We start from the raw sequence: 25,704 nt of genomic DNA, 5'->3' as shown, positions 1-25,704 counted from the left end.
CTGGGTGAGGTTGTCGTAATGAGCCAACCCATTAGAAAAATCTCAATAGAATTAGGTCAGTTCCTCCTTATGTCTTTAAGAACTAGAGGCTTCATTTCCGCGCCTGCCTATTGAGAGAGTAAACGCCTCTCTTTCTCGATCTCCCTATCCCCCTTTCTCCCAATTGCCCCACCCTCCGCAGCCTCCTCCCATACTCCCCTTCTTTAGGTCGGGTAATGGTCCAACCCAGGGCGCCTGGCTCGTTCTGGAGGGTGGAGAATATAAATGGTACATCCTACTGTCTTCATCATTCTCTGCTTTTCGCGTTTCTTCTTCCCCCTACCGAATGAGCTCAATAGACTGTCCCAAAGAAGGAGGTGGGGGGGGGGGCGGGCTAAGGGGACCGGTCTGAGCCGGTCTCCGGCGCAGGCGCAGTGCGGATAAACAGGAAGCTGGCAGTAGAGGCAGCGGCAGGAGAGTTCTTGGGTTTTCGGGGGAGAAAATAGCGGAAGACTAAGATTCTAGGGAGGGCAACAGGAGCTAACTGAGAGCGAAAAAGAAGGTTTGGCCACCTGCCTCCAGGAAACGAGAGGTGCAGCTTCGTTCTCAGCTAAGGCTTCCGGCTCCCCAGCTTAGGCTGAGGCAGTGGCTGACAAAGGGCTCGCTCCGGTGCCGCCGCCCTTCTCATCCGGGCATTCAGGTCCCTGCGGAGGGGGTGGGGGAAGGGCCGAGGGGGAAGGGAAGGAGCAGGAGGGGCGAGCTTTTGGAGCCGAGGCCCTCTCCAGGGCTCTGGGCCTGCGGCCCAGCGGACCGAGGCCGAGGAGGATGGTTCAGAAGGAGAGCCAGGCGGCGCTGGAGGAGCGGGAGAACGAGCTCAACGCCAGCCCTGCCGCCTCCGCTGGTGCATCGTTGGAGCCACCGGCACCTCCGGCCCCCGGAGAAGACAACCCGGCCGTGGCTGGAGGAGCAGCAGTGTCTGGGGCGACTGGAGGGGCTCGGAGGTTCTTGTGCGGCGTTGTGGAAGGTGAGCGTCCCCCCGCCTCGTCCCAGTACTAACAGGTTCTGTCCTCGTGCAGGGTGGCGGCGGTGCGGGGGGGGGGTTGCTTTTAAAGGTTGTTACTGGATTGGATTTGAAATTTGACCTTGCTAATACGAGGCGAGAGGCGAGAACGTGTGCAAGACTTCCTTCTTGTTCTTAAATGGCGTCGAATTCCCCTCTGGCAATTGCGCTTGACCCCACCCGCCTTGGGCTCGGAGCCCAGCGTTCTCCTGCGGAGGCGGCGGTAAGGAGCCAAGTGCTGGGCTCCTGAGTAGTATGATGGGTGCGTTTGTGCCCTGGGGTGTTTCTCTCTAGGGTGGTCTCTGTTCAATTTGGAAAATGTGTATAGAGATGCTGTTGCCAGTCTGGGGGAAAAACCCCACACAGTTGTGCTTGTTGTATTCCTGGAGTGAAGAGAAGTACGGTGGGCTGGTATTTGTACTAATTCCTCTTAGTTTAGGATTTTGGGTTTTGCTGGCCAGTCCACCCTGTCCCCCACCCTTTGAAGATTCATTTGCAGCTTGGAAAATTGCCCTTTGCCAACTACTGTGCTTTGCCTCTGAGGGAGGAAGTTTTGACTCTTCTATCAGATACGGAATTTTAATTTAGTGATTGCAGAAGAGGTTTAAAAAATGTCCTTGAGATCTCCCTCCCTTCCCATTTCCATTTAAGAGGAATGATGGACTTTTTCGGTAGTTGGGGACAGTGATCAGAAGATTGTATGACACTTTTTTTAAAAGATTTTATTTATTTTTAGAGGGGAAGGGTGGGAGCAAGAGAGGGAGAGAAACAATGTGTTTGCCCCTCGCGTGCCTGCATGACAATTTGTTAATGGAATAGACAAGTATTTGGTTTTGTATTTTATGAAAGCATTAATCAGTTACATTGTTACTTTATATTGTTACTGTTTCCTCGAGTACAACACGTATTTGAGTTTTCCGAAGTATTTTGGCTGATCCAGAGTTTCCTAGACGTCTGCTTTATTCTGTCCTATATGTGATGGTATGCATAGGAGTAAAAATGTATAAAAATTTGTGTTTGTTAAAAAACCACAAGGGGCCCTGGCTGGTGTGGCTTAGTGGATTGAGCTCCAGCCTGCAAACCGAAATGTCACAGGTTTGATTCCCAGTCAGGGCACGTGCCTGGTTTGCGGAGCCAGGTCTCGCCTGGTGGGGACGTTTGAGAGGCAACCAGTCCCTGTATCTCTCGCACATGGATGTTTTTCTCCTCCATCTCCCTCCCTTCCCATTTCTAGAATAAATAAAATCTTTAAAAATTTTTACCAAAAGATATGGGAAAGGAAAGAAGGTTGACCTCTGTGTTGAGAGCCTCAGCTTTTCCAGCATAGAGCAGCCATTTTCAGCTTTTTCATCTCATGGCACACAAACCAATTATTAAAATCCTGTGGCACACCAGAAAATACATTTTTTGCTGGTCTGACAAAAGAAAATAGGTATAATCTTGATTCACACTGGGTGGCTGTTATGTTGGCTGTTGTCATTTTTTACTTGGACAATCTAAGGGAAAAGTCAGTGTTTCTGACTGAACACTCAGGTGTTGCATGTTTAAAAAACACCTGCAGCACACCGGTTGAAAATCTTGAAAATCAATCTTTAGTTAGCATCAAGTATTCATTTGAAAGATGGGTGATGGTTATTGTATTTTAGATAGTTAAATCGTAGTGGAGAATAATTTTCAGTAAGGAGTGAAGCAGTTAAAAACTTGCAGAATTTAGAGGAAGACCATGGAAAACTACTTCGTATTTGACTGAAGTGAAAGTTTATGAAAACATGATTGCTTTGTGTGACTTATCTGTTTATATATTTTGGGGCTTGTTTGAATGCAGGGGGATTGTAGGGGGAAAAATCTGTTTTCCCACCAGAGATCTTTATGTGGAGGGAGGAGTGCTGGCAGAGACAGCTGGCAGGCACGGACATCTTAGACTGGAGTGAGTCTGAGGAAACTTGCCTTCAGTAAATATGGATAAAAGCTTGTTGTGGTTTGAATAAGTTGGTTGGTTTTTCGGAATGGTATTGAAATAGAATTACTCAATGAATAGAGTTGTCTTTTACGAGTTGTGTTGTCCCCCCTTCATCCCATTCACAAATCCTGTCTCTTTCCCTCTTATGTTCCTCTTGCTGGCTGAGTAACTGATCCGACCCGCCCCCCCCCCCCCCCCCCCCCAGTATTTGTTAGTTGGCACCTTTCCTAGAATGAATGAGGATGGAAATACTGTAGGTATTGCAGGATTCCTTTTTTGGTTTTCCTTCCCTCCCAAACCTTTGTTGGTTTTTACCTTCTGTGTAAACAGCACTGCTTCCTCTTTGTGGTGCTGTTGACTCGAAACCAACCAGACTCTCAAAGAGCAGAGGTAGGTTTCTAATTTTCCAATTAAAACATTAGATGCTTAAAAAATGTTTCTTTTTTATATTGAAATAACTTTACAGGGACGTTTAATGCATACCTCTTTGAGATAAAAATGATAATGCTTAGTGTTCTGGGAAAGCCTTAATTTACTTATTATTTTAGGCAAGATCACCGTAAGAGGGTAATCACCCGTAGGAGGGTAACATTGAATTGTCAGTTGAAAATGCTCAGTTTCATATATTGGTATGTAATGAATTTTTCTTTGGTCTGTTATCTTCCTTGTTTGTAGTGCAGAGTAACCATCTTGTTTAGAGATTGGAACTTAATACACTTCATAAATTTTGGTTTTAGGTTAGTCTCTTAGGTAGGTGTGTGTGTGCGTGCATATGTAGCATTTTGTATCATGGTACATCCCAGAGGTTGCTGTTATCTCTTGTAGATGATTAGACTATGAGAGGTGGAAAATAAAGGTTAGGTGAGTTGTCGACTGTGGAATAGCGTAACAGTGAGCTCCAAATACCTGTTCCGTGCTTACACCACTGCGTAAGTCCTCTGGCTGCAGGTTTGCTTCCTGCGGAGTGCTTTCCAACCATGCCCATCCCTTCCCACACCGCTTTGTCCCCTTGGACACTGGGGCAAGTCAAGTTGAACTTTCAGTTCAAACATCTGCTCAGGAATTGAGATTGCTTGAGAGCTTCCTGTTTGGGCCAGTTCAACTGCTGAATTTGTTGTGAATGTAGTTTATGGGGTTTGGGGGGTTTTATTACATCAGGAACTTTTAAAAATGTAATCATAAAACTGGGTCAATCAGATTCTTTTCTGGTTGTTGATTTTTTCCCCCTGCCTTTTTATCTTCTCTTTTCTTTTAAAAGCAGTTTAACTATTCTTCTAGGATGTAATTTTTATTAGTAGCCATTTTGGATTACTTTGCTTCCCTTCCCCCCCTTCCCCCATTGTAAGATTGAGATAATCTTTTTCTTAAATTTTTATTTATTTTCAGAGGGGAAGGGAGGGAGAGAATCATCCATGTGTGGTTACCTCTTGCATGCCCCCCTACTGGGGACCTGGCCTGCGACCCAGGTATGTGCCCTGACTGGGTATCTAACTGGTGACCCTTTGATTTGCAGGCTGTTGGTTAGTCCACTGAGCTACACCAACCAGGGTGTGTTTTCTAATAACTTTATCATATGAGAAATGTGTTCATGGTAGAAAAATCAGAAAATTTACTTAAGCATAAAGGGAATAAAAACCTCCCTATAATAGCACCATCCAAAGATACTTAAACAAACAGTTTACTTACTAAAAATGCCCTTCAGGGTTTGGTATATTGTGCATATTTTACAAAATGGGATTATAATGTATGTTTTGTAACCTGCTTTTCTCAAACAGTTTAACACATTTTGAAACCTGAAAATAATTTCATTCTTTTTTTGAGTACAGGATTTTATGGAAGACCTTGGGTGATGGAACAGAGAAAAGAACTCTTTAGAAGGTAAGTTGTTATTCTATGACACAGAATCTTAAATCATTAACATAGCCTTTTGTTTAAAGAAATACTAATAATAGGCCAGTTACAATTTGATGATTTTTTAGTTGCAGAAGTTGGTCTTTTACCTCTTCTTCACTTAAGCCATGGGTTTTTAAACTTTCCTGGGGAAGCTGAATAGGTCTTGGGCTTTACCAGCCTCACCCAGAGTTGTGTGTGGGTTTTTTTTTTTTTTCTTTTTTCTTTTTTAATCATCACCTAGAGAGAGAGAGGGAGGAACAGAGAAACAGAAACATTGATGCAAGGTTGCCTCCCATAAATCCCCAGGCAGGTACCCAGACCTGGCATTGAACCAGCAACCCTTTGATTTATGGGATGATGCTCCAATCAACTGAGCCACCCAGCCAGATCCAGAGTTCCCACGCTCAATCCACTGAGCTACACCAGCCAGGGAGAGTTGTGTTTTTTGTTTTAAGACTGTTTAATATGCTTTCTAAAAATATTTATTGTATTTTTTACAGTTCCACTGGATTACAAAATGGTTAAAAGTTATTGCCCCAGAATATTACTAGCTTTTTAAGAGAGAGATACTTCAAGAAAAGAAAAAAATCGTGCCCTGGTTAGTGTGGCTCAGTGGATTGAGTGCCTGCCTGTGAACCAGAGAGTTGGGAGTTTAATTCCCAGTCAGGATACACCCTTGAGTTGTGGGCCAGGTCCCCAGTAGGGGACAGGCAAGAGGCAACCACACATTGATGTTTCTCTTCTCTTTCTCCCTTCTCCTCTCTAAAAATAAAAACAGAAAATCTTTTCTTTTTAAAAAAAAGGAAAGGAAAAAATTGAGATTTATAGCCTATGCATGCTACCTGTTTATACATGTGTAATTTTCTTTCCCCTAAAGGCTTCAGAAATGGGAATTAAATACATACTTGTATGCCCCAAAGGATGACTACAAACACAGGATGTTTTGGCGAGAGATGTATTCAGTGGAGGAAGCTGGTAATCTTTTTCTTTTTAATCCATAGATTTCCGAATATGTGAAAAAAAAAAAAAACAGCTATATTTTTAATACAGTGGTACAGAAATTTTGTTAAGTATTCTATTTTTACTTTGTGCATAGTTTCCTTTTTTTTCTTTTTGGTAACTACATGAGTTGGTGTAGATTGAAAGAGTAGCAGTAACAGCGCACAGCCATGGTGCAGTATCAGTTGGCAGATCAGTCTGTTCTGTGGTCATAAATTGTACTTTGTAACTTCTGCCAGTGGTCTGAGCAGTGGGCCCTGGGTGAAAGCGGTGCTGAAGCAGGGCTAGCCTAGCACCAGGCCAGTGAGGTACCCACCTCAGGTGCAGATTTTATGGGACTCAGAAAGTGAGATGAATAATATTTTATGTTGTTTTTAGGGGCCTGGGCTAGGATGGGGGTAAAAGGCAGAAAACTATACTTGAACAGCAATTAAAATAATTTAAAAAATAGAACACAAAAAAGTTGGTATAAATAATATTTTATATGATCTTTAAAACCTAACTTAATGCAAAACAAAAAAAATTCCATGAATAAAATACCAAAATTTTAAATAAAAGACAGGATCAGCGTTTAGATCCTTTTGCTTTAGGCTCAAGTATGTTTGGTCTTAACCACTTGATCATTCTTAATGGTCCTGTCTTTAAAAGGAAGACCTAAGCCCTGGCTGGTGTAGCTCAGTGGATTGAGCGCGGGCCTGTGAACCAGACAATCGAGGTTCGATTCCCAGTCAGGGCACATGCCTGGGGTTGCAGACCGGTTCCCTGCAGGCCAGTTCCCAGCAGGGGACGCACGAAAGGCAACCATAGATTGATGTTTCTCTTCCTCTCTCCTTCCCTTCCCCTCTAAAGATAAATAAATAAAATATATTTAAAAAAAAAAAAAAAGGAAGACCTAACCCTAGTCTGTGCCTGTACCGAGGTGAAAAGACACCTTAATAAATTCTCCTTGTTTTGTATGTTCTTGTGTGGAGTTATGTGAATTTGTAAGGAAGTAATAAATCACAGAACCTCCTAGTAAATTAGACAAATGGTGCTTTGGGGGGGGACTTGAGTGCATTGGGGATATGTTTTTGTACTAGGGATTTAATGATACACATGTAGCTAATGGGATGTTTGGTTACAGAGCCCAGCTGAGGCACCAAAGACAGAAAATTTTCTTCAATTATGCAGAAGCAGTTAAGACTTAACCCCGTCTCCATTGATTATTATTTACTACTTCATATAATTTAAGTGTGTCTTCAACTTAATTATTTTTCTGGAGATGCTGGTAATGAACTTGAATGTGATCCATACTCAAAATAAAATACAGTCATCTTAGAATTTTGAGATACCACTGAAACTTATCTGAAGATATATCCTGTTATGGAATAGTGTTTCCGTTTACTTAGGAAAACTGTCACATTTTAAAAACTTAAAATTTGTGATGAGTATTTTTCTGTCATTATGAAGATAAGGGGTCAGGAATGTTCAGGCCATCACCGAACCCTGGTATTTAAGAAAAATTTCTCCTTTTATTGTCACATTGAACATGACAATTTGATGAAATTAAGGGACTTTCTTGAAAGACTGTGAATTGGAGAAAGTGACCTCTTCATTTGAAAGGTGAGGTTCTTTTAGTTCTCTGTGTGCTGCTTTCAAAAAATGTGGACTCTGTTCTTTAGAACAACTTATGACTCTCATCTCCGCTGCACGGGAATATGAGATAGAGTTCATCTATGCTATCTCACCTGGATTGGATATCACCTTTTCTAATCCCAAGGAAGTTTCTACATTGAAACGCAAACTGGATCAGGTAACTTTCTTAACTTTTTCATTATTTTTTCATGAATCAGTACCTGGAACTATGTTCTCCGTGTTGTTTTTATGATGTTAAAAGGAGAGCAAATTTCTATTTTTTGTTTTTGTACAGATTTCTTACTTTAATGCTTTTGATAGAGGGTTGTTTTCTAAAGTGACTTCACTGGAGGTACCAGCGCTTCTCAAACTCCATTTTGCATAAGAACTTCTTTAAAAGAATGCTTAGAAGTGGTGCTTAAAAGAGTGCCAACTAATAGTCTCCAGTCCCAGAGATTCTAACACTGATTTGGGGTGGGCAGTTATCGCAGAGTCCAGGTGATTCTGTGCTAAGTGGTCCAGATCCACATTTTGAGAAACTGTGTACTGTTGGGTACTCGACTGAATTTGTGACTGAGGTTATAGAAAAAAGAGCATTTTACTTGTTAGATAGCAGTTCCCTCAGTTACATGGACAAGAAATATAATTTAGTCTGGAAATGATTAGTTTCCCAAGGTGAGAAGAAAAATGGAGTACGTAAACATGTAAGCTTTTGGAGAACTAGATTGAATTCTAAATTCTACTTATCCTGAAAGCTACACAACTTTTTTTGTAAAGTAAATTTGTAGGTATATATGTTCGCTGATGTATAAATATGTATGTATTTTTATTAGGCAAAAGTTTGTTATTTGTGGCATTAAAATGGCTAGTAAAAATTTAAGGTAGTTAAGTTTCCATGAATAAGCTTTTAAGAGGTTATTTTCCTATTTGATAAAATTCTCCTGTGGTATTTCTGAATCATGGCCTAGTTAAAGTTTGTGTGCAGAGCGATTAATTAGGATCATTGGTGTCTTTTGGGACTAGAACAGATCTGGATTTTTCATGTCATAATTTTATTTACCATGTTTTTGTATTTTTTCTGACTGGTCTTTTATAATTAGTAGCTAAGGTGCTAGGTAGGCCATAGTGTTCAGTAGAAGCTTTGTTGGAACATAATTGGCATATTGCATTCAACCCCAAGTGAAAAAAGTGGACCCCAAAACTGTTTGGCTTTTTAACACAGAAAAATGTAAAAACGGCAGGTTTGGCTTTGAACATCCTACTAAGGGAAATACTGACTTTTAAATAAAAGTATTAAGTATATGCTTTGATGTTTGGAACCCTGTATTTTTTTATTCTAAGATGAGCTGGTAAGGCCTCTCATTCCTTTTTTTCTTTCCTAGGTTTCTCAGTTTGGATGCAGGTCATTTGCCTTGCTTTTTGATGATATTGACCATAATATGTGTGCAGCAGACAAAGAGGTATTCAGTTCTTTTGCTCATGCCCAGGTCTCCATCACAAATGAAATTTATCAGTACCTAGGAGAACCAGAAACTTTCCTCTTCTGTCCCACAGGTATTGTATATAATAGCTTTATATTTATCTACTCTTGAAATACAGGGTCCAGCACAAATAATGCCCCCTTTTTATTCCAGAATCATAAGCATGCAATTCTGTAACATAACAACATCACACCCTAGCACACCATGTGATGTTTTATGTAGAATGTTAAAATTAAAACTATAAATTATCACACTCCCTATTATTACCTTACTATCCTCATTCAAGCAGATGTTACTTCTGCCAAACCCTGTGCATTAACTTTCAAAGGACCATGTATGGGGTTTATTGTGTTGTCTTCTCTCTCTTGGGTATATAAAGGTAGAAATTCTTTCTCTAGATGTTTCTCAAGGTCCTGAACTGGAAAAATTTAGGGCCTAATAAATGACAACTGAATAGGCAGAAGATTTTATGTATTTCTTGGTACTGGAAATATAGCAGTCCCCTACCGTTTATGTTTTGATTTCTGCAGTTTCGGTAACCTGTGGTGAGCCACGGTTAAAAATAGGATATGTTACCCGCCTGCTGGTAACCCAGCTGTCCAGCTGTGGGGGCGACTGGAGGGATGGCAGCTCTGGTGGTCAGCTGATCCTCATTTTACTTAATAATGGCCCCAGGCCCCCAGCTGGGTGTGTGTGAGAGGCAACCGATCAATGTATCTCACACATTTATGTTTCTTTCTGTTTCTCCCTCCCTTTTTCTCTCTCTAAAAGTAAATAAAATCTTTTTAAAAAGCCCCAGAGTACAAGAGTAGTGATGCTGGCAGTTCAGATATAACAAAGACAAGGGATAAAGTGCTTCCCTTAAGTGAAAAAGTGAGTACAGTACAATGAGATTATTTTGAGAGACCATATTCACACTTATTATAGTTTATTGTTATAGTTATTCTTTATTATTAGTTGTTAGTCTGTTACTGTGCCTAATTCTTAAGTTAAACTTTATCATGGATATGTGTGTATAGGAAAAACAGTATTTGTAGGGTTTGGTACCATCCGAGGTTTTAGGCATCTGCTGGGGGTCTTGGAACATATACCCTGGCAGCTAAGGGGGAAACTACTATATTATGAACATTATCAAATGAAAATTAGGAAAACACAAATTTACATAGCTTCGCTCATTCCTTCCATTGAGAATGTTTTAGTCTCTTTTAGTTTTCGTCTCAAAATTCAGCTTTAGGAACTTTCCCAAGAATTGACTTTTTATTTAGGAACATAAATCCTAAGAAATTTTAGATAACTTGTTTAACTTCATGTGTATGTCTGCCTCAAGTATTGTGAGCCATGGACCTTATCTTAGTGGCCTGCTACTACATGAGTAAATCAAATGATATTCAATTAGATTACTTAGTTCAGTGTAAATTATTATTTAGTTGTAGTTGAATACTAATAGCCGTAGGGATAATGTTGCAATCTCTGTTACAGTATCAGTTCAGTCTATTTGGCCTCTGATTGTAACTCAAGACGTATAGGCAATTCAGAATTATTTAGAAAAGGCTAAATATTTTAATTATTTGTTTAGTAAACTTGAATTTCTAGTGATCATAGGATTGATTTGTATTATTGTTAGAGGAAGAATATCAGATTTTATAAACTGAATTTTTTTTTTTTTTTAATGAATCAATGGTTAAATGAACTTCCTAAGTTTACTTTCTTTGGGGCATGACGTGGAGGCCTTTTATGATTTGAATGAAAAGAATTTAGAATTGGTAGACATCTTTTTCCTCATTGAAAAACTGATGACCATTTCACTAATATTTTCCTTCTGTCCCCCCTGCACTCAGAATACTGCGGCACTTTCTGTTACCCAAACGTGTCTCAGTCTCCTTATTTGAGGACTGTGGGTGAAAAGCTTCTGCCTGGAATTGAGGTGCTTTGGACAGGTAAATCTTAAAGATTTATACAGTGAAACTTTAGGACCTAGAGAAGTTGGTTCTTCTGGTTAATTGGATACTTTTTTAAGGGGTCAGTACCCTTAACCAGAAAACTTTGTTATTAAAATTTTCTTTCTCGGTTCTGGCTGGATAGCTCAGTTGGTTGGAGTGCTGTCCCATACTCCAAGGTTGTGAGTTCAGTCCCTGGTCACATGCAAAAATCAACCAAGGAATGCATAAATAAGTAGAACAACAAAAATAAATGTTTCTCTTTTCCTCTCTCAATAAATAAATTAGGTACATAAGTAAAATTTAAATTTTTCTTTTACAAAATATATTTTTCACTTAGTATTAAAAAACATTTTTAAGGATTTCTGGTGAACCTAAATGTTATTTACTGATAAATAATAGGTTTATTGGTAATTGGGCTAAAGGATATTAATCTCAGCCCCAGAAGACTGTTCTGTCTTATAAAATGAAAGCTCTCATGCTAGATAGACAGCTAGTAATCAACAAACTGTATTAGCTTTTAAGAATTAAGGTTAGAAACCATGCCAGGATTTAGGTAAATTGGGGTTTGTCTAATTAAGTGTATACTGTATACAATGAAAAAAATTGTTCACATTTAGCATATTTTTAAAATATATTTTATTGATTATGCCATTACAGTTGTCCCATTTCCCCTCTTCATTCCCCTCTACCATGCACACCTCCTCCTACCCCCATCCCCCCCCTTAGTTCATGTCCATGTGTTGTAAGTTCTTTAGTTTCTTCATTTCCCATACTATTCTTGCCCTCTCCGTCTATTCTCTACCTACCGTCTATGCTACTATTCTCTTTACCTTTCCCCCCTTTCTCCTCTTCCCACTCCCCTTTTGCTAACCCTCCATGTGATCTCCATTTCTGTGGTTCTGTTCCTGTTCTAGTTGTTTGCTTTTGTTTCAGGTGTGGTTGTTAATAACTGAGTTTGCTGTCTTTTTACTGTTCATAGTTGTGATCTTCTTTTTCTTAGATAAGTCCCTTTAACACTTCACATAAGGGCTTGGTGATGAACTCCTTTAACTTGACCTTATCTGAGAAGCGCTTTATCTGCCCTTCAATTCTAAATGAAAGCTTTGCTGGATAGAGCAATCTTGGATGTAGGTCCTTGCATTTCATGACTTGGAATATTTTTCAGCCCCTTCTTGCCTATAAGGTCTCTTTTGAGAAATCAGCTGACAATCTGATGGGAACTCCTTTGTAGGAGATTGTCCCCTTGTTTCTTGCTGCTTCTAGAATTCTCTCCTTCATTTTAATCTTGGGTAATGTAGTTATGATGTGCTTTGGTGTGTTCCTCCTTGGGTCCACCTTCTTTGGGACTCTGAGATTCCTGGACTTCCTGGAAGTCAATTTCCTTTGCCAGATTGGGGAAGTTCTTCTTTATTATTTGTTCAAATAACTTTTCCACTTGTTGCTGTTCCTCTTCCCCTTCTGGTACCCCTATAATTCGGATGTTGGAGCGTTTAAAGATGTCCTGGAGGTTCCTAAGCCTCTCCTCATTTTTCTGAATTCTGGTTTCTTCATTCTGTTCTGTTCGGTTGTTTCTTTCTTGTCCACTACATTGATTTGAGTCCTTTTTCTTTCCATCATTATTGGTTCCCTGTGCATTTTCCTTCATTTCACTTAGCATAGCCTTCATTTTTTAACCTAATTTGTGACCAAAATCAACCAGTTCTGTGAGCATCTTGACCCACCAGTGTTTTTGAACTGTGCATCTGATAGGTTGGCTATCAGATGGTTGGCTATCTTGGTCGCTTAAAAGTATTGGCGCTGGGTCTTTGATTTGTTCTTCTGTTTGAGCCATAATTTTTTGGTCAGGTTGTGCCTGTTATGGATGAGGGGTGGAGGCTTAGGTGTTCAGCAGGGCGGGTCAACCCAGTCTCTAGGTTGTGATGCTGTATGTGGGGGCAGGGTCAGTGAGGGAGCAATGGCACTTGCTCCACTTTAGGATTTCAGTCCCTTCTGCTGCTTCCTACAAGCAAGGTGGGCCCTACTCGTGCTGGTTCCCAGATGGGTGGGCTTGTGTATGTTCTAGGACCCTGTGGGTCTCTCTAAGGAACTCTCCTGTGAGGCTGGGAATCTCTCCCAGCTCCTCAACCCCCAAAAGTTTTTTCAGTCGGTGCTTTTAGGTTTTATTTCCCGGCCCTGGGTTGTGTGGTCTGTCTCACTGCCTGTTTTTGCCTAGTTTATCTGCGCATGAATGTGTGTCCAAGGTCAGCCAGCCGCCTTGTGCGCCTCACTGGGTTGGGTCTGCTTGGTTCTTTCCCGTGCCCGTGTCTACCAACCACCACTTTTTCCTGTTGCAATCCCTCTCTACTGGCTGCCAACTCCGCCCCTCTTACTGGGCTGGATGGATGATTGTCAGGCTTTAGTACAGTTGAATTATCTGTTCTGGTTGTGTTTTTGTTTCTAAATCTTTGTTGTCCTTAATTTTGGTTGTAAAATTACAACCAAAATTACACAGTGTTTCCACCTACGCCTCCATCTTGGCCGAAAGTATATAAACATATTTCTTACTAATGTAACGGTTTGAGGAATCTTGCCCAAACCTTAAATATTTATACCTTTTGACTAATTTTGTTTCTAGAAATCTGGAGAAATATTGGGGTGTGGGGATGAATAAAACTGAATTTAAAATGTGTTGCTATGTTACTTTTAAAAGAAAAATTGTTAGAAAGTATACATGTAGCAAAGAAAATGCAGTATAATATTGTATGCAGTATGTTTTAAAAAACCATGTGTGAGGGTCTTTTAACAAAAGGTGGTCATTATTTCTAGGTCCCAAAGTTGTTTCTAAAGAAATTCCAGTGGAGTCCATCGAAGAGGTTTCTAAGATTATTAAGAGGGCTCCAGTAATCTGGGATAATATTCATGCTAATGATTATGATCAGAAGAGACTGTTTCTGGGCCCATACAAAGGAAGGTCCACAGAACTCATCCCACGGTTAAAAGGAGTCCTGACTAATCCAAATTGCGAATTTGAAGCCAACTACGTTGCTATCCACACCCTTGCCACCTGGTACAAGTCCAACATGAATGGAGTGAGAAAAGATGTAGTGATGAGTAAGTAGACTGCTTAACACTTGGTCTCAGGAGGAGAGCTGGGTTTACCCGTGGGCATTGGCAAATAAGTGTTCCTTCGTAACCACAATTTAAGAGGCTTTTTTAAAGATGTGTTGTTCAGTCCTATGAATGTGATGTGCACATGTAACTAATATGGTAGAAGGGCTAAGTGACTTTCAACAGATTACTTAATAAAAACCTCTTGGTTTTTGGTTTTTTGTTTTTAAAATGTTTCTTAACCTTTGCGAGTATTGGACTGACTGGTCTTCTAGTGTTAATGTTATCTCTAGAATTCTGATTCATTTTTGTGTTTTCAGGTGTGATGGGATATTTTAGATGAGTTATTCCTTCCCATCTGAGATTTTTCACATATCATTTAGATTCAGCTTACATTTATGGAACATGTTCTCATTTTTTAAATATTGGCTTACTGAATTTTTATTTGTAAGATTTCTAATTGATTTTCAGTTAAGAGTATGCTGACTAGCTTTTATTGACATTTAAACACATACTGTGTGGCAAGTGCATATTCCTCCTGGGCACTAAGGGTGTAAAGAGTGTTCCCTCCTTTCAAAGAACACAGTCTGGTGTTCTATAAAGCATATAGGCACCTGTGCTGTATATAATAAGTGCAGAGATAATTATCAACAAAGTGCGGTAGGAACACAGGAGGGACTGATAATTTGCTTATTTCTGATAAGCAGATTGGCGGTAAGAAATGATTGTATAGAGGAAAGGATACTTAAACTGGATCAAAGTATTAGTAAAGATTGTTGGGCATTAAAGGGTTGGTGGACTGGAGGTGAAAACACTAGATACTAAAAATTTGAAGTAATTTGAATTTTAAATCATTTGGGCGTATTGAAATGTCACAATGTGATGCTTGGTATTAGTTATATATTCTTATTTTTAGAATTACATTTATCGGTGTGATGGTGGTTAATAAGGTCATAGAGGTTTCAAGTGTACATTTCTATGAAACATGAACTGTATATTACTCTGTGTGCCTACCCTCAGTAAAATTATTTCATCACCATGTATTTGGTGTATAGTGTGTTCTGTTTCTCAGTTCTGTACCCATGCTTCCAATTCTGTTTATTGAACAGATGCCTCCCTTTAAAACTCAATCATTGTTACCTTTCCTCTCTCTAATAAAACACCCACAAAATTGCAGAGATAATCTCCATGCCCTCTATATTCATGGCTCTTAGTTCCTGTCTCTTTTAAGGCAGGGCATTTTGAGGTGAAGCATTTTGAGAAGTAGTAGACATTAGCCAAACTGGACCATATACAGGGAAATAAGGGACATAGTAGCTAAGAATAAGAGGGTTTTGAATATCAACCTAGAGTTCATAGTTAATTTTCTCTGTCACTATCCTGGTTCAGAGTTTCATTATTTGTGTATTATCTATGCTCCTGTATTGGCTTTCTAATTGATTTTACTCTTTTTCCCCAATTTATTTATGTATTTGCCCATTTTTAATAATTATTTGCCCATTAAATTACCCCTGAGAGGTAGGGAATATTTTCTTTATGGATAGCATAGTGTTTAACCTCGTGTTCTCAATAATTGGTACTCATTGGACATTTATGAATGACTTTTCCAGTAATTCTAAAATTAGTGTTTTTCATTTTGGGGACTTTACATTTACCAGTACATTCACATGACTATTCGAAGTGAAGTTGTTCAGTGAAGTGTCTTGGTAGCGGTTGCATTTTTCTGTTGTTCTTGTTCCAGTTCTTTGCTTCACTCATTGTACCATAACAACCAGTGTTTTGCATTTGTCCCCCATCACTTTTAGGGGCTTTTAAATCAAAACTATTTTCATGCTCTTTCTCTCTCTCTCTTTTTTTTTTTTTTTGCAGCTGACAGTGAAGACAGTACTGTATCAATCCAAATAAAGTTAGAAAATGAAGGCAGTGATGAAGATATTGAAACGGATGTGCTTTATAGTCCACAGATGGCTCTAAAGTTAGCTTTGACAGAATGGTTGCAGGAATTTGGCGTGCCTCATCAATACAGTAGTGAGTTGGGCCATTCTTTGTTAAGGGGGTTGGATCACGTGGTTTGAGTCAAAAAGAACATTTTTTTAAACAATTTTTTTAAAGGTTTTATTTATTTATCTTTAGAAGGGAAGGAGAGAGGGAGAAAACATCAATGTATGGTTGTCTTTTGTGTGTCCCCTGCTGGGAACTGGCCTGCAGGGAACCCGCCTGCAACCCAGGCATGTGCCCTGACTGGGAATCGAACCTCGATTGTCTAGTTCGCAGGCCCGCGCTCAATCCACTGAGCTACACCAGCCAGGGCCCAAAAAGAACATTTTTGATGTGCCTTGCCATAGACCCACCACAATGATTGGGGATCTAGAGAAAAGGTTTTTAAAATCTTATTTTTGGTCTTAGCTTTTATCTTGATGGAATGCTAATTTGTTTGAAATGTGTTTATTTTGAAAGTTATTTAACTTTTTAAGTACTGCACTGATTTTCAAAAGAGGTGATAGTATGTGTTAGAATGTTTGGGGATGTTTTTGATGTTTCTTCTTTACCCACTTCCCTGGTGATTTTAGAGAAATTGTACTTTTCTCAGGGCTCATACAATTTGGAACCTGAAATTGAGGTTCTAGTTACAGATACAAGAAAACATTTCTTTAGGTCTGATTTGTTCTAATTCTGATTATCTGTTTGGCCATTTCTTTTTGTAGGTAGGCAGGTTGCACATAGTGGAGCCAAAGCAAGTGTAGTTGATGGGACTCCCCTGGTGGCAGCACCCTCTTTAAATGCCACAACTGTAGTTACAACAGTTTACCAGGAGCCCATTATGAGCCAGGGCACAGCCTTGAGTGGTGAGCCTACGGCTCTTACCAAGGAGGAAGAAAAGAAACAGCTGGATGAAGAGCCTATGGACATGGTGGTAGAAAAGCAAGAAGAAACAGACAACAAGAATGACAATCAAATACTAACTGAAATTGTAGAAGCTAAAATGGCAGAGGAATTGAAACCAATGGACACTGATAAAGAGAGCATAGCTGAATCAAAATCCCCAGAGATGTCTATGCAGGAAGATTGCATCAGTGATATTGCCCCTATGCAGACTGATGAACAGACAAACAAGGAGCAGTTTGTGCCAGGGCCAAATGAAAAGCCTTTGTACTCTGTAGAACCAGTGACTCTGGAGGATTTGCAGTTACTTGCTGATCTTTTCTACCTACCTTATGAGCATGGGCCCAAAGGAGCACAAATGTTACGAGAGTTCCAGTGGCTTCGAGCAAATAGCAGTGTTGTCAGTGTCAATTGCAAAGGAAAAGACTCTGAGAAAGTGAGTATGCTTCTTCTCTAGCCTGGATGAGTTCCCTTATACAGGGGAGGTATTAAGTGAATATATTAATAACTGGCAGAAAATTGACCACATCTTAGTATATATTCTGTAAAGTGAATGTGGGCTCTACCTGATTTGGTGTGTACGGTTCCATACGTTGACCTTATAGTTAGGAATGAAGGAAAGTCAAAGGTGATGGATTATTTTAGGAATATTAGTTTGAGCAGTCAGAAACTTTTTTAAAAAGTTTTTTTTATGTTGACTTCTGATACTTTAAAAAATATTTTGTTTATTTTTAGAGAGAGGGGAAGGGAGGGAGAAAGAGGGGAGAGAGAAGCATTGTGAGGTTGCGTCTCATGTGGCCCTGGCCCACAACCCAGGCAAGTGCTCTCACTGGGAATTGAACCTAGGACCCTTTGGCACAGCCTACACTCAATCCACTGAACTACACCAGTCAGGGCAAAATTTTTGTTCATTTTATTGATTTTTGGAGAGAGAAACACTGATGTTCCACTTATTTTTGCATTCATTGTTGGATTCTTGCATGTGCCCTGAGTGGGGATCAAACCCACAACCTTGGTGTATTGTGTATGTTTGTGCTCTAACCAACTGAGCTACTGGGCCATGCAGACATGAACTTTTATTGCATGTCTAAAGCGTGTAAGCCCAGTCATTCTTTAGTTGTTAAGATAAATTGCAGGCACCTGATAACAGTTTAGTTTATAACTTTGTTTTAGGTTATTTTGTTAAGCTTGCAATAGTTGAATCTTTTTTATTGATTCCTACTAGATTGAAGAATGGCGATCACGAGCAGCCAAGTTTGAAGAGATGTGCGGACTAGTGATGGGAATGTTCACTCGACTTTCCAATTGTGCCAACAGGACAATCCTTTATGACATGTACTCCTATGTTTGGGATATCAAGAGTATAATGTCAATGGTGAAGTCTTTTGTACAGTGGTTAGGTAGGTGCACCAGGAATAATCTCTTCTCAGATATAGTGTCCCTTAAAGAAAAAAAGACAGATTATCCCATAGGGAGAAAAACATTTAGGGAACTTGCGAATTTCCAACTCTGTTTAAATTCTTTGTCTAGTTTTTTCAAATGTGTAGCCATTGTTGCAGACTTGAGGTGCAAGTCTCAGTAAATACATAGGGCACTTTGATTTTTCTCCCTTGGGCTAATTCAGCATAAATATTTTGAAAACGTGTTAGAAAGTACTGACTTTAACTTGCTATGACTGAATGCTTCCTGGATGGAACCCTGTATACCATTTTTATCTGATTTGGAGATGAGACACTATGAATCGTGACTGGGTAAGCTCTCTGCTGCTTGCTGTGTCTTGATAATATTAATGCTGTTTAACAGAACAATTGCCGAAATGACCTAAGGGGCCTGGCAAGAGGAAGCCATCCTCCCAGCCCTGTGCGCATGCGAGCTTTAGTGGTGGGCTATTCTGGTGCTACTTGGTATTATTTCACATGGCTTTTTCTTTATTTCTCTACAAGTAATTGGTTTTAGCAGGGGATGGAAATTGCAGCCCTCTAAAAAGTCTTCTGTTCATTAAGTGGACTTCTGTATGTCTTTGAACACCCCCCCCCCTTTTTTTTTTTTTTTTGAAATGTTCAAACTTGGTAAAAAGCACCAGCATGGCCAAGTTTCTCCAAGGACCTCATTTCATTTCCAGGTTATCAGTCCAGCTGTAAGGAATATGTAATGGTCTTACAGTACAGCACACAGCAGGCAGCAAGGCTAACTGGCATGTCATAGTTTTCATAGTAGTCACAAACACTTGATGGGTTACATGGTCTTGGTGGTGAAGTAGATGTGGAGACTGAGCTTAGGTAACTAAGGAGCAGTGGCAATGAGATTTATCACTTTCTGCCTGTATACTTTGGGCTCTTAAATATTAAAAAACAATAGTTTACCTGTGTTAAAACTAGTTAGCGGCTAAGAGTATATAGTCTTTGATTGTTAATTTGAAAATATAGAACTTTGGGTTCTTGAATACATAGCATAACGGGCAGAACAGAGATTTTTGACCTCTTGTTAAAAGGCTCCAAGAGGTGGTTTTCTGTGATCGATCTTTTGCTCTTAGGCTCAGGAGAAACTTCTTTGTTGGTTTTTGAGTGATAGCAATTGCCTTCCAGGCTTCTGGCCAGGGGGTTATTATTAGCTCTTACAGGGATTTAAATCTTAAATTTCCACCCTGCCTTTCACTCCAGAATTATTAAAAATTAAATTCTTTTTTAAATCCTCACCTGAGGACATGTTTATTGATTTTAGAGAGAGGAGGGGAGTGGGGGGAGAGAGAGAAACATTAATGTGAGAAACATTGATTGGTTGCCTCCTGTACACACCCTGACTGGGAATTGAACCTGCCAGCTAGATATGTATCCCAACTATGAATTGAATCCACAACCTCTTGATGTACAAGACAATGCTCCAACCAACTGAGCCACCCAGCTGGGGCAAAAAAATTCATGATTATATAGATACTGTGTTGTTTCCACTCAGGCTTTACTTCTGTATTGTCCAAGTATGACACAGCTTTCCCAAATTGTATAGATAGCTGTTGTAGAATCTCAAGGTCAGAGCATCTTAGAAGTTTTAATGACCATCTTTGTATTCGCATAGCTTTACAAAAAAGCTCATGACGAGAGTATTTTCATGGTTCTATAGTAATTTCAGGGAGGTACCAATTTAGAACCCTTTGTTTTCCTCCTCTTTCCAGTCCAGTTGGCATTCAGTCCTTTAAAGAATGTGGCTGTGCAGTACTTTTGATTACTAACGACTTCTATTATCTTCTTCCCCATTGTGTACAGATGGGAGAATCCTCAGCACAAGTGTCTACTACTATTGGATGGACAGCGGCAGATGTTCACAGCGCGTCATGATTAATTAGTTTAAATTGAAAGGTTCTGTTTGTGAGGTAGCTCAGGTAGATTTAAGAGCAGTAGGCATAAACTGAAGTCACGTTTGCGCAGCGACTGAGGCATTAACCATGTTTTCATTTACACAGCTCTTCGTACATGCAGCTTTTTATTATAATAGTTGGAAGTGCTAGTTATGTTGTAGTCTCAAAGTGGGGGATAGGGGAAATTGGCTGATCTTAAAGTTTGAGAGGTACAGTTTTTTCCTGCAGTGTAAATTTACACTGATCTATGGGATGGGGCAAGCTCTCTTCATGGCCTAAATTTTGACCCCATTTCATATTTACTTTACAAATGTTACATTATATATGTTATTTTAAAGTACCCCTACCCCTAAAAAATTACAAACCCGGATATAATCTTTTAAAGGGCCTGAATTATCAGCAGAAATAATTGGTTTGCTTTGGGACTGTCTGACTAGCACACTATACCTTGTACTGATGAGACTGTTAACTTGAACAGGAGGTAGAATGCTGTCTTCAGATGGAAAAGAACTATATTGCGCTGCTTATCTTGTCAGAAGACTAGGCAGGTGATTATGATTTGGCCTCCAAATATTTGCCTTTAATTTTATCTTGTTGTTTGGGGCATTTATTGCCTGTGAATGCGCAGCTGGTTAAGTGGTGAGCCCCAGTGCTGCCTTCTGCTACTCCATGCGTGTGTTCGGTGCACTGCAAAGACCGCAGTGGTCACTTGGATGATCCAGATATTGTCATACTTTCAAGAAAAGTATGTTTTAACTCTGGACAAATTAAGAGCATCAGTCGGCTCTCAATTCTGTTTCTGTCAGGCTAGTACTGTTACTAGCCCAGTCTAAATTTGGATTGTCCTTGTTTTGGGGGGGAAAGAGATCATTCTCACTGTATTTTGCTATCAACTAGTGAATAAATTCCTTTATTCATTCTGCTGACCTTAGTTTTCTGACAAGATTAACCCCTACCCCTTCCCCTTTCCTGTACACCCTTCTTCAAAATGTAAAATGTGACTTCAGACAGGTTTGACTCCTTCATGGGCTGTGATAATAAAATGTCTCATCTGTCTCATTAATTTCACTTTATAGTTACTGTCATTTTACTACAGAGCAAACAGCTAACTTGATTTTTATAGCTGTTTCTAGAGAATATATAAACTTGACTTAGACAAAAACTTGAGACTTACTTTTTTCCAACAATTAAAGAAAAGGTAGAACTCTTAACATTTATTATTCATTAATCAGAGAAAGGAACATCAGTATTGAAAATTTCATTATGGTTATTAATTTGTTAAAAATTATTATCACAGCCTTGTCCTGAAACCCTGGATTATTATTGTTAGAAAGCTATTCCACAGAGTGTTTATTGGTTTGTTGGACGTTTGAGACCCCAGGAAATCCCCTTTCTCGTAACGTTCTCCGCTTGGATCTGATCTCAACAGGGTGTCGTAGTCATTCTTCAGCACAGTTCTTAATTGGAGACCAAGAACCCTGGGCCTTTAGAGGTGGTCTAGCAGGAGAGTTCCAGGTATCAATATGAATTCACAACTGAATTGACATTTTCTTTGTTTTATGAGAAACCTTATATTGCGCATCAGATGGCTGGAAGGATTGGTCTGCCGAAGGCTTTCTAGTCCCAAATTTAGTTACATAGCTGGATTTTAAATCAAATTTTCCTCCTCTTTCACAGTAATTTCTGAAGGAGATGCTGCCAATTCCCCCCGCGCCTGCGAAGCGCAGCGGCTCTAGGTATACACTTCACATTGTTTCTTTGCAGGTCGCACAGCATTTTAATCTGCGCCCGCAATGCACAATGCGCGCATGCTTGTCTGCCAATGGAAACTCCATGAGCAAAAAGGATGAATAATTATGCAAATGAATGGTGAAAGGGCTTTTGGATACTTTCACAATTACTTTATAAATAAAACTTACACTTTAAAGAACAGTCTGTTAATGGAAATGTGAACAAAACATAGAGCATTTTTTGGTATTCGAATTTGTTCATGGACTTTGCAGGTGCTCTACTTTTCTCCCCCCAACAGGTGCTCTGCTGCGCACAGCAAACTGAAGCGCATTGCTTTGGGGATAAAGCGTCTCCTGGACAGATAACCCTCTTCAGACCAAACCTCTCCTCCTGACATTCTGTTTGCCATCTTTTAGTAGAAAGATGGTCTATATGAGATTGGTTTTTCTAAAAAAAAAAAAAATTTAGTCATAATTGGAGTTGTGGGGTTTTCTTTGTTTTTGTTTTTTTTGTTCTTTTGTTTTGTTGGTTTGTTTTTTTTCCCCTACTGTAAATTTAAGTCCATATTATGCCACTAAAACTATGTAACTCAGTTTGGGTGATTTCTATTCAGAAGCATTCCCCCTACCCCAGCAATGAAGTGTTTATATTAGTAAAGCATAGTACACCCCTCTTCTTTAGGTCTGCCTGCAGTAGCCAGTTAATATTAAGTTGGTAATCTGCAGTGCACACCCACGTGAAGAAATGGATATTTTCCCAACACTGATTCATTTCCTTTTTTTTCCTTCCCACAGCGTTTACTGCCAATTGATGGGGCAAATGATCTATTTTTTCAACCACCCCCACTGACACCTACCTCCAAAGTTTATACTATCAGACCATATTTTCCTAAAGATGAGGTAATTGTCTACCTACCAACCTGGTATATGGTTATTTCTTTTGGATGATTATTACTACTAGGTTATTACTACTACCTAAGTTATTACTACTTTCCTTTGGGTTTCCTGGTTAATCATTTCTCTTAAACATGAACTTTAGACGGAGTTAACATTGATCATGGCCGGGGGTTGATATTTAAGGAAGAACCTAAGGAGTTTAGACTCTTAACATCTTCTGGTGTGTTCTTTAATGCTTCCCTTTAAAAAAATCAGATGAAATGTATTCAGAGTTGGAATCACTAAACATTCAGTGTATCTAAATGATATGCTGTCCTTGGCTGCTTTTTTTTTTTTTTATGTATTAGTATTCTGTAATTTTCCACTGGGGAGTGCCCGTAGGCTATTGACAGCTGCAGAGAAAAGCAGACCTGTTTAAATAGACAGGAACATCTTTAAAACGTGTTTCAGAAAATTGGGACAGTCTCATACTTTGCTGGATTTTGAATCCACTACTCAAGTTCCTGTAAACTAATCATCTGCTGCAAAGCACTTCTCAGTGTTTACTATAACCATTCTGCTTTCTATTAGTGTTATAACTATGACTCAATGAGTAAGTCTTAATTTAACAAAGGTGGTAATTATGACAGACCAGACATTTTTCCTAGAAGTCCAGTGTGATTTATGAGTCACATTGTTAAGTTCTGTTGCCATTTTTCTTGACGTGTTGCTTAACTAGATTATATTTTCAGGCTTCCGTGTACAAGATTTGCAGAGAAATGTATGACGATGGAGTGGGTTTACCTTTTCAAAGTCAGCCTGACCTTATTGGAGACAAGTATGTGATGAAGTATTTGGATTTGTTGGATTTGGGAAGGAGCTGTTTCAAAGCCAGGTTTACCAGGTTGAGGGGAGGTGGTAACTGGCAGTACAGTTTTTTAGAAATCCTGCTTTAGTTTTAATAAAACCCAGACATTAATATTGTGTGTATTTCCAGTTTCTTTGTACACCGAGCATAGTTTCCACACATTGTCATTCAAGTGTTTTGGGCCTTAACATCACTGAGGTGTGAATTTTGTGTAAGTGACTTACAGACTCACTCTGGCCTCTTTTCTTCTGAGCAGGCTAGTAGGAGGGCTGCTTTCCCTCAGCCTGGATTACTGCTTTGTCCTAGAAGATGAAGATGGCATATGTGGTTATGCCTTAGGCACTGTAGATGTGACCCCCTTCATTAAAAAATGTAAAATTTCCTGGATTCCCTTCATGCAAGAGAAGTACACCAAGCCAAATGGTGACAAAGAACTGTCTGAGGCGGAGGTAATGCACAGGTTTAGCATTATACTATAGTAATCTTAAGTACTTACTAAAATGAAAAGCGGATACTTTCCCTCCCATCCTCCCCACTCTCCCCTGCCTGCCCTCCTCTCCACAAGATGTATCCTCCAAGAATATACATCTTAAAATCTCAGTGCTTTCTAAATTTCTTACAGAAGAGAATTAGGGCTGCTGCTTTAAAAAAAAAAAAAGAGAGATTTTATTTATTTTTAGAAAGAGGGAAGGAAGGGAGAAAGAGAAACATCAGTGTGTGGTTGCCTCATGTGGCCCCCACTGAGGACCTGGCCTGCAATCCAGGCATGTGACCTGACTGGGAATCAAACTAGCGACCCTTTGGTTCACAGGCCTGTGCTCAGTCCACTGAGCTACACCAGCCAGGGCTAGTGTTTATTCTTAGCATGCTATTTTCCACTGTTCCTTCAGTGCTAGGACATTTTTTCATTTGGAAACATTGTAATATTTCCTCAAGTAAAAAACACAATGCAGGTGATTAGAGAACCTTTATTTAAAAAAAGAAAAGAAGCACCTTTCTTTTTTTCTCTGTTTTAAAGCACCAAACTTAAGGATATTAATGGTCTCGTCTCTGGGTACTCAAGGTAAGTGTAGGTAATTAAAATCTCTTTGCTTGGTTGTCTGGAGGCTAACTTAGCTTTCTCAGTAATGCTTTTCTCATTGTAATTAAACAACAATAGAGATGAGCTTCTCTAAGAGTGTTTTCTGATTGGAGCACTTAATGTGTCTGTTCCAAATTCTTTGAATATTTGCTCTAAAAAAAAAGTGCCTGACATTGATCAAGTAATGATTGTTTTGGTTTATATATCAGTATACGCATTTTTAAAATAGCTCCTTCTTGCGCTGGCTTGCATAGCTTAGTGAATTGAGCACAGGCCTGCGAACCAAAGGATCACCGCTTCGTTTCCCAATTTAGGGCACATCCCTGGGTTGCAGGCCAGGTCCCCAGTAGGGGGCACTTGAGGAGGCAAACCACACACTGATGTTTCTCTCCCTCTTTCTCCTCCCCCTCTAAAAATAAAATTTTAAAAAATAAAATAGTTCCTTCAGGATAATTTTTATGTTCAGTAAATACTTTTAGATACTTAACTAGTATTCACTTTTCTCCTTTTCCGTTTCTGAAACGTCTTCCTCTCTTCCCCACACCAGTGTACTCAGCATTCTCTCTGTAGTTTCTCAGTTTTTACCTGCTACCCCAGCTGGATGGCCGAGTCATTGGAGGCTGGTCTGGAGCAGCCTCCACTCGGGGCACATCGACACTGACGGCAGCCTGCTGGCAACTGAGCTGCTGATGTGTTGCCGTTTCCTGTCTAACAGCTGCGGTTCTTAGCACAAGAACATACAAAGAATGACCAGCATGTCTAATAAAAAACCTTTTTAAAAAGTGGTAAAATATACATCACATAAAAGTTATGATTCTAACCGTTTTTAAGTGTACAATTCAGCAGTGTTAAGTACATACGTTCACAATTTTTGTACAAGCCATATGAACTTAAAAAATTT

At 39.6% G+C, this 25,704-nt stretch overlaps 1 protein-coding gene across 1 annotated transcript in view; it reads left to right on the top strand.

The window, feature by feature from the left end:
- The first annotated feature begins 401 nt into the window (after positions 1-401).
- Positions 402-25,704, top strand: part of OGA (O-GlcNAcase) — a 29,433-nt gene continuing 4,130 nt past the window's right edge. The window contains exons 1-14 of the mRNA XM_037159363.2: positions 402-1,003; positions 4,826-4,877; positions 5,770-5,867; positions 7,553-7,683; positions 8,888-9,059; positions 10,825-10,923; positions 13,732-14,016; positions 15,883-16,041; positions 16,719-17,332; positions 18,122-18,296; positions 21,678-21,763; positions 22,774-22,878; positions 23,607-23,692; positions 23,979-24,171. Of these exons, the coding sequence (XP_037015258.2) occupies positions 805-1,003; positions 4,826-4,877; positions 5,770-5,867; positions 7,553-7,683; positions 8,888-9,059; positions 10,825-10,923; positions 13,732-14,016; positions 15,883-16,041; positions 16,719-17,332; positions 18,122-18,296; positions 21,678-21,763; positions 22,774-22,878; positions 23,607-23,692; positions 23,979-24,171 (2,454 nt within the window). The 5' untranslated portion in view covers positions 402-804. The remainder of the gene's footprint in view (positions 1,004-4,825; positions 4,878-5,769; positions 5,868-7,552; positions 7,684-8,887; positions 9,060-10,824; positions 10,924-13,731; positions 14,017-15,882; positions 16,042-16,718; positions 17,333-18,121; positions 18,297-21,677; positions 21,764-22,773; positions 22,879-23,606; positions 23,693-23,978; positions 24,172-25,704) is intronic.

The sequence above is a fragment of the Artibeus jamaicensis genome, unplaced genomic scaffold, assembly GCF_021234435.1.
Source record: "Artibeus jamaicensis isolate MK-2021 breed Jamaican fruit bat unplaced genomic scaffold, CSHL_Jam_final contig_490, whole genome shotgun sequence".
NCBI classification, from domain to species: Eukaryota; Metazoa; Chordata; class Mammalia; order Chiroptera; family Phyllostomidae; genus Artibeus; species Artibeus jamaicensis.
This window is presented reverse-complemented; position numbering and strand designations above follow the sequence as displayed.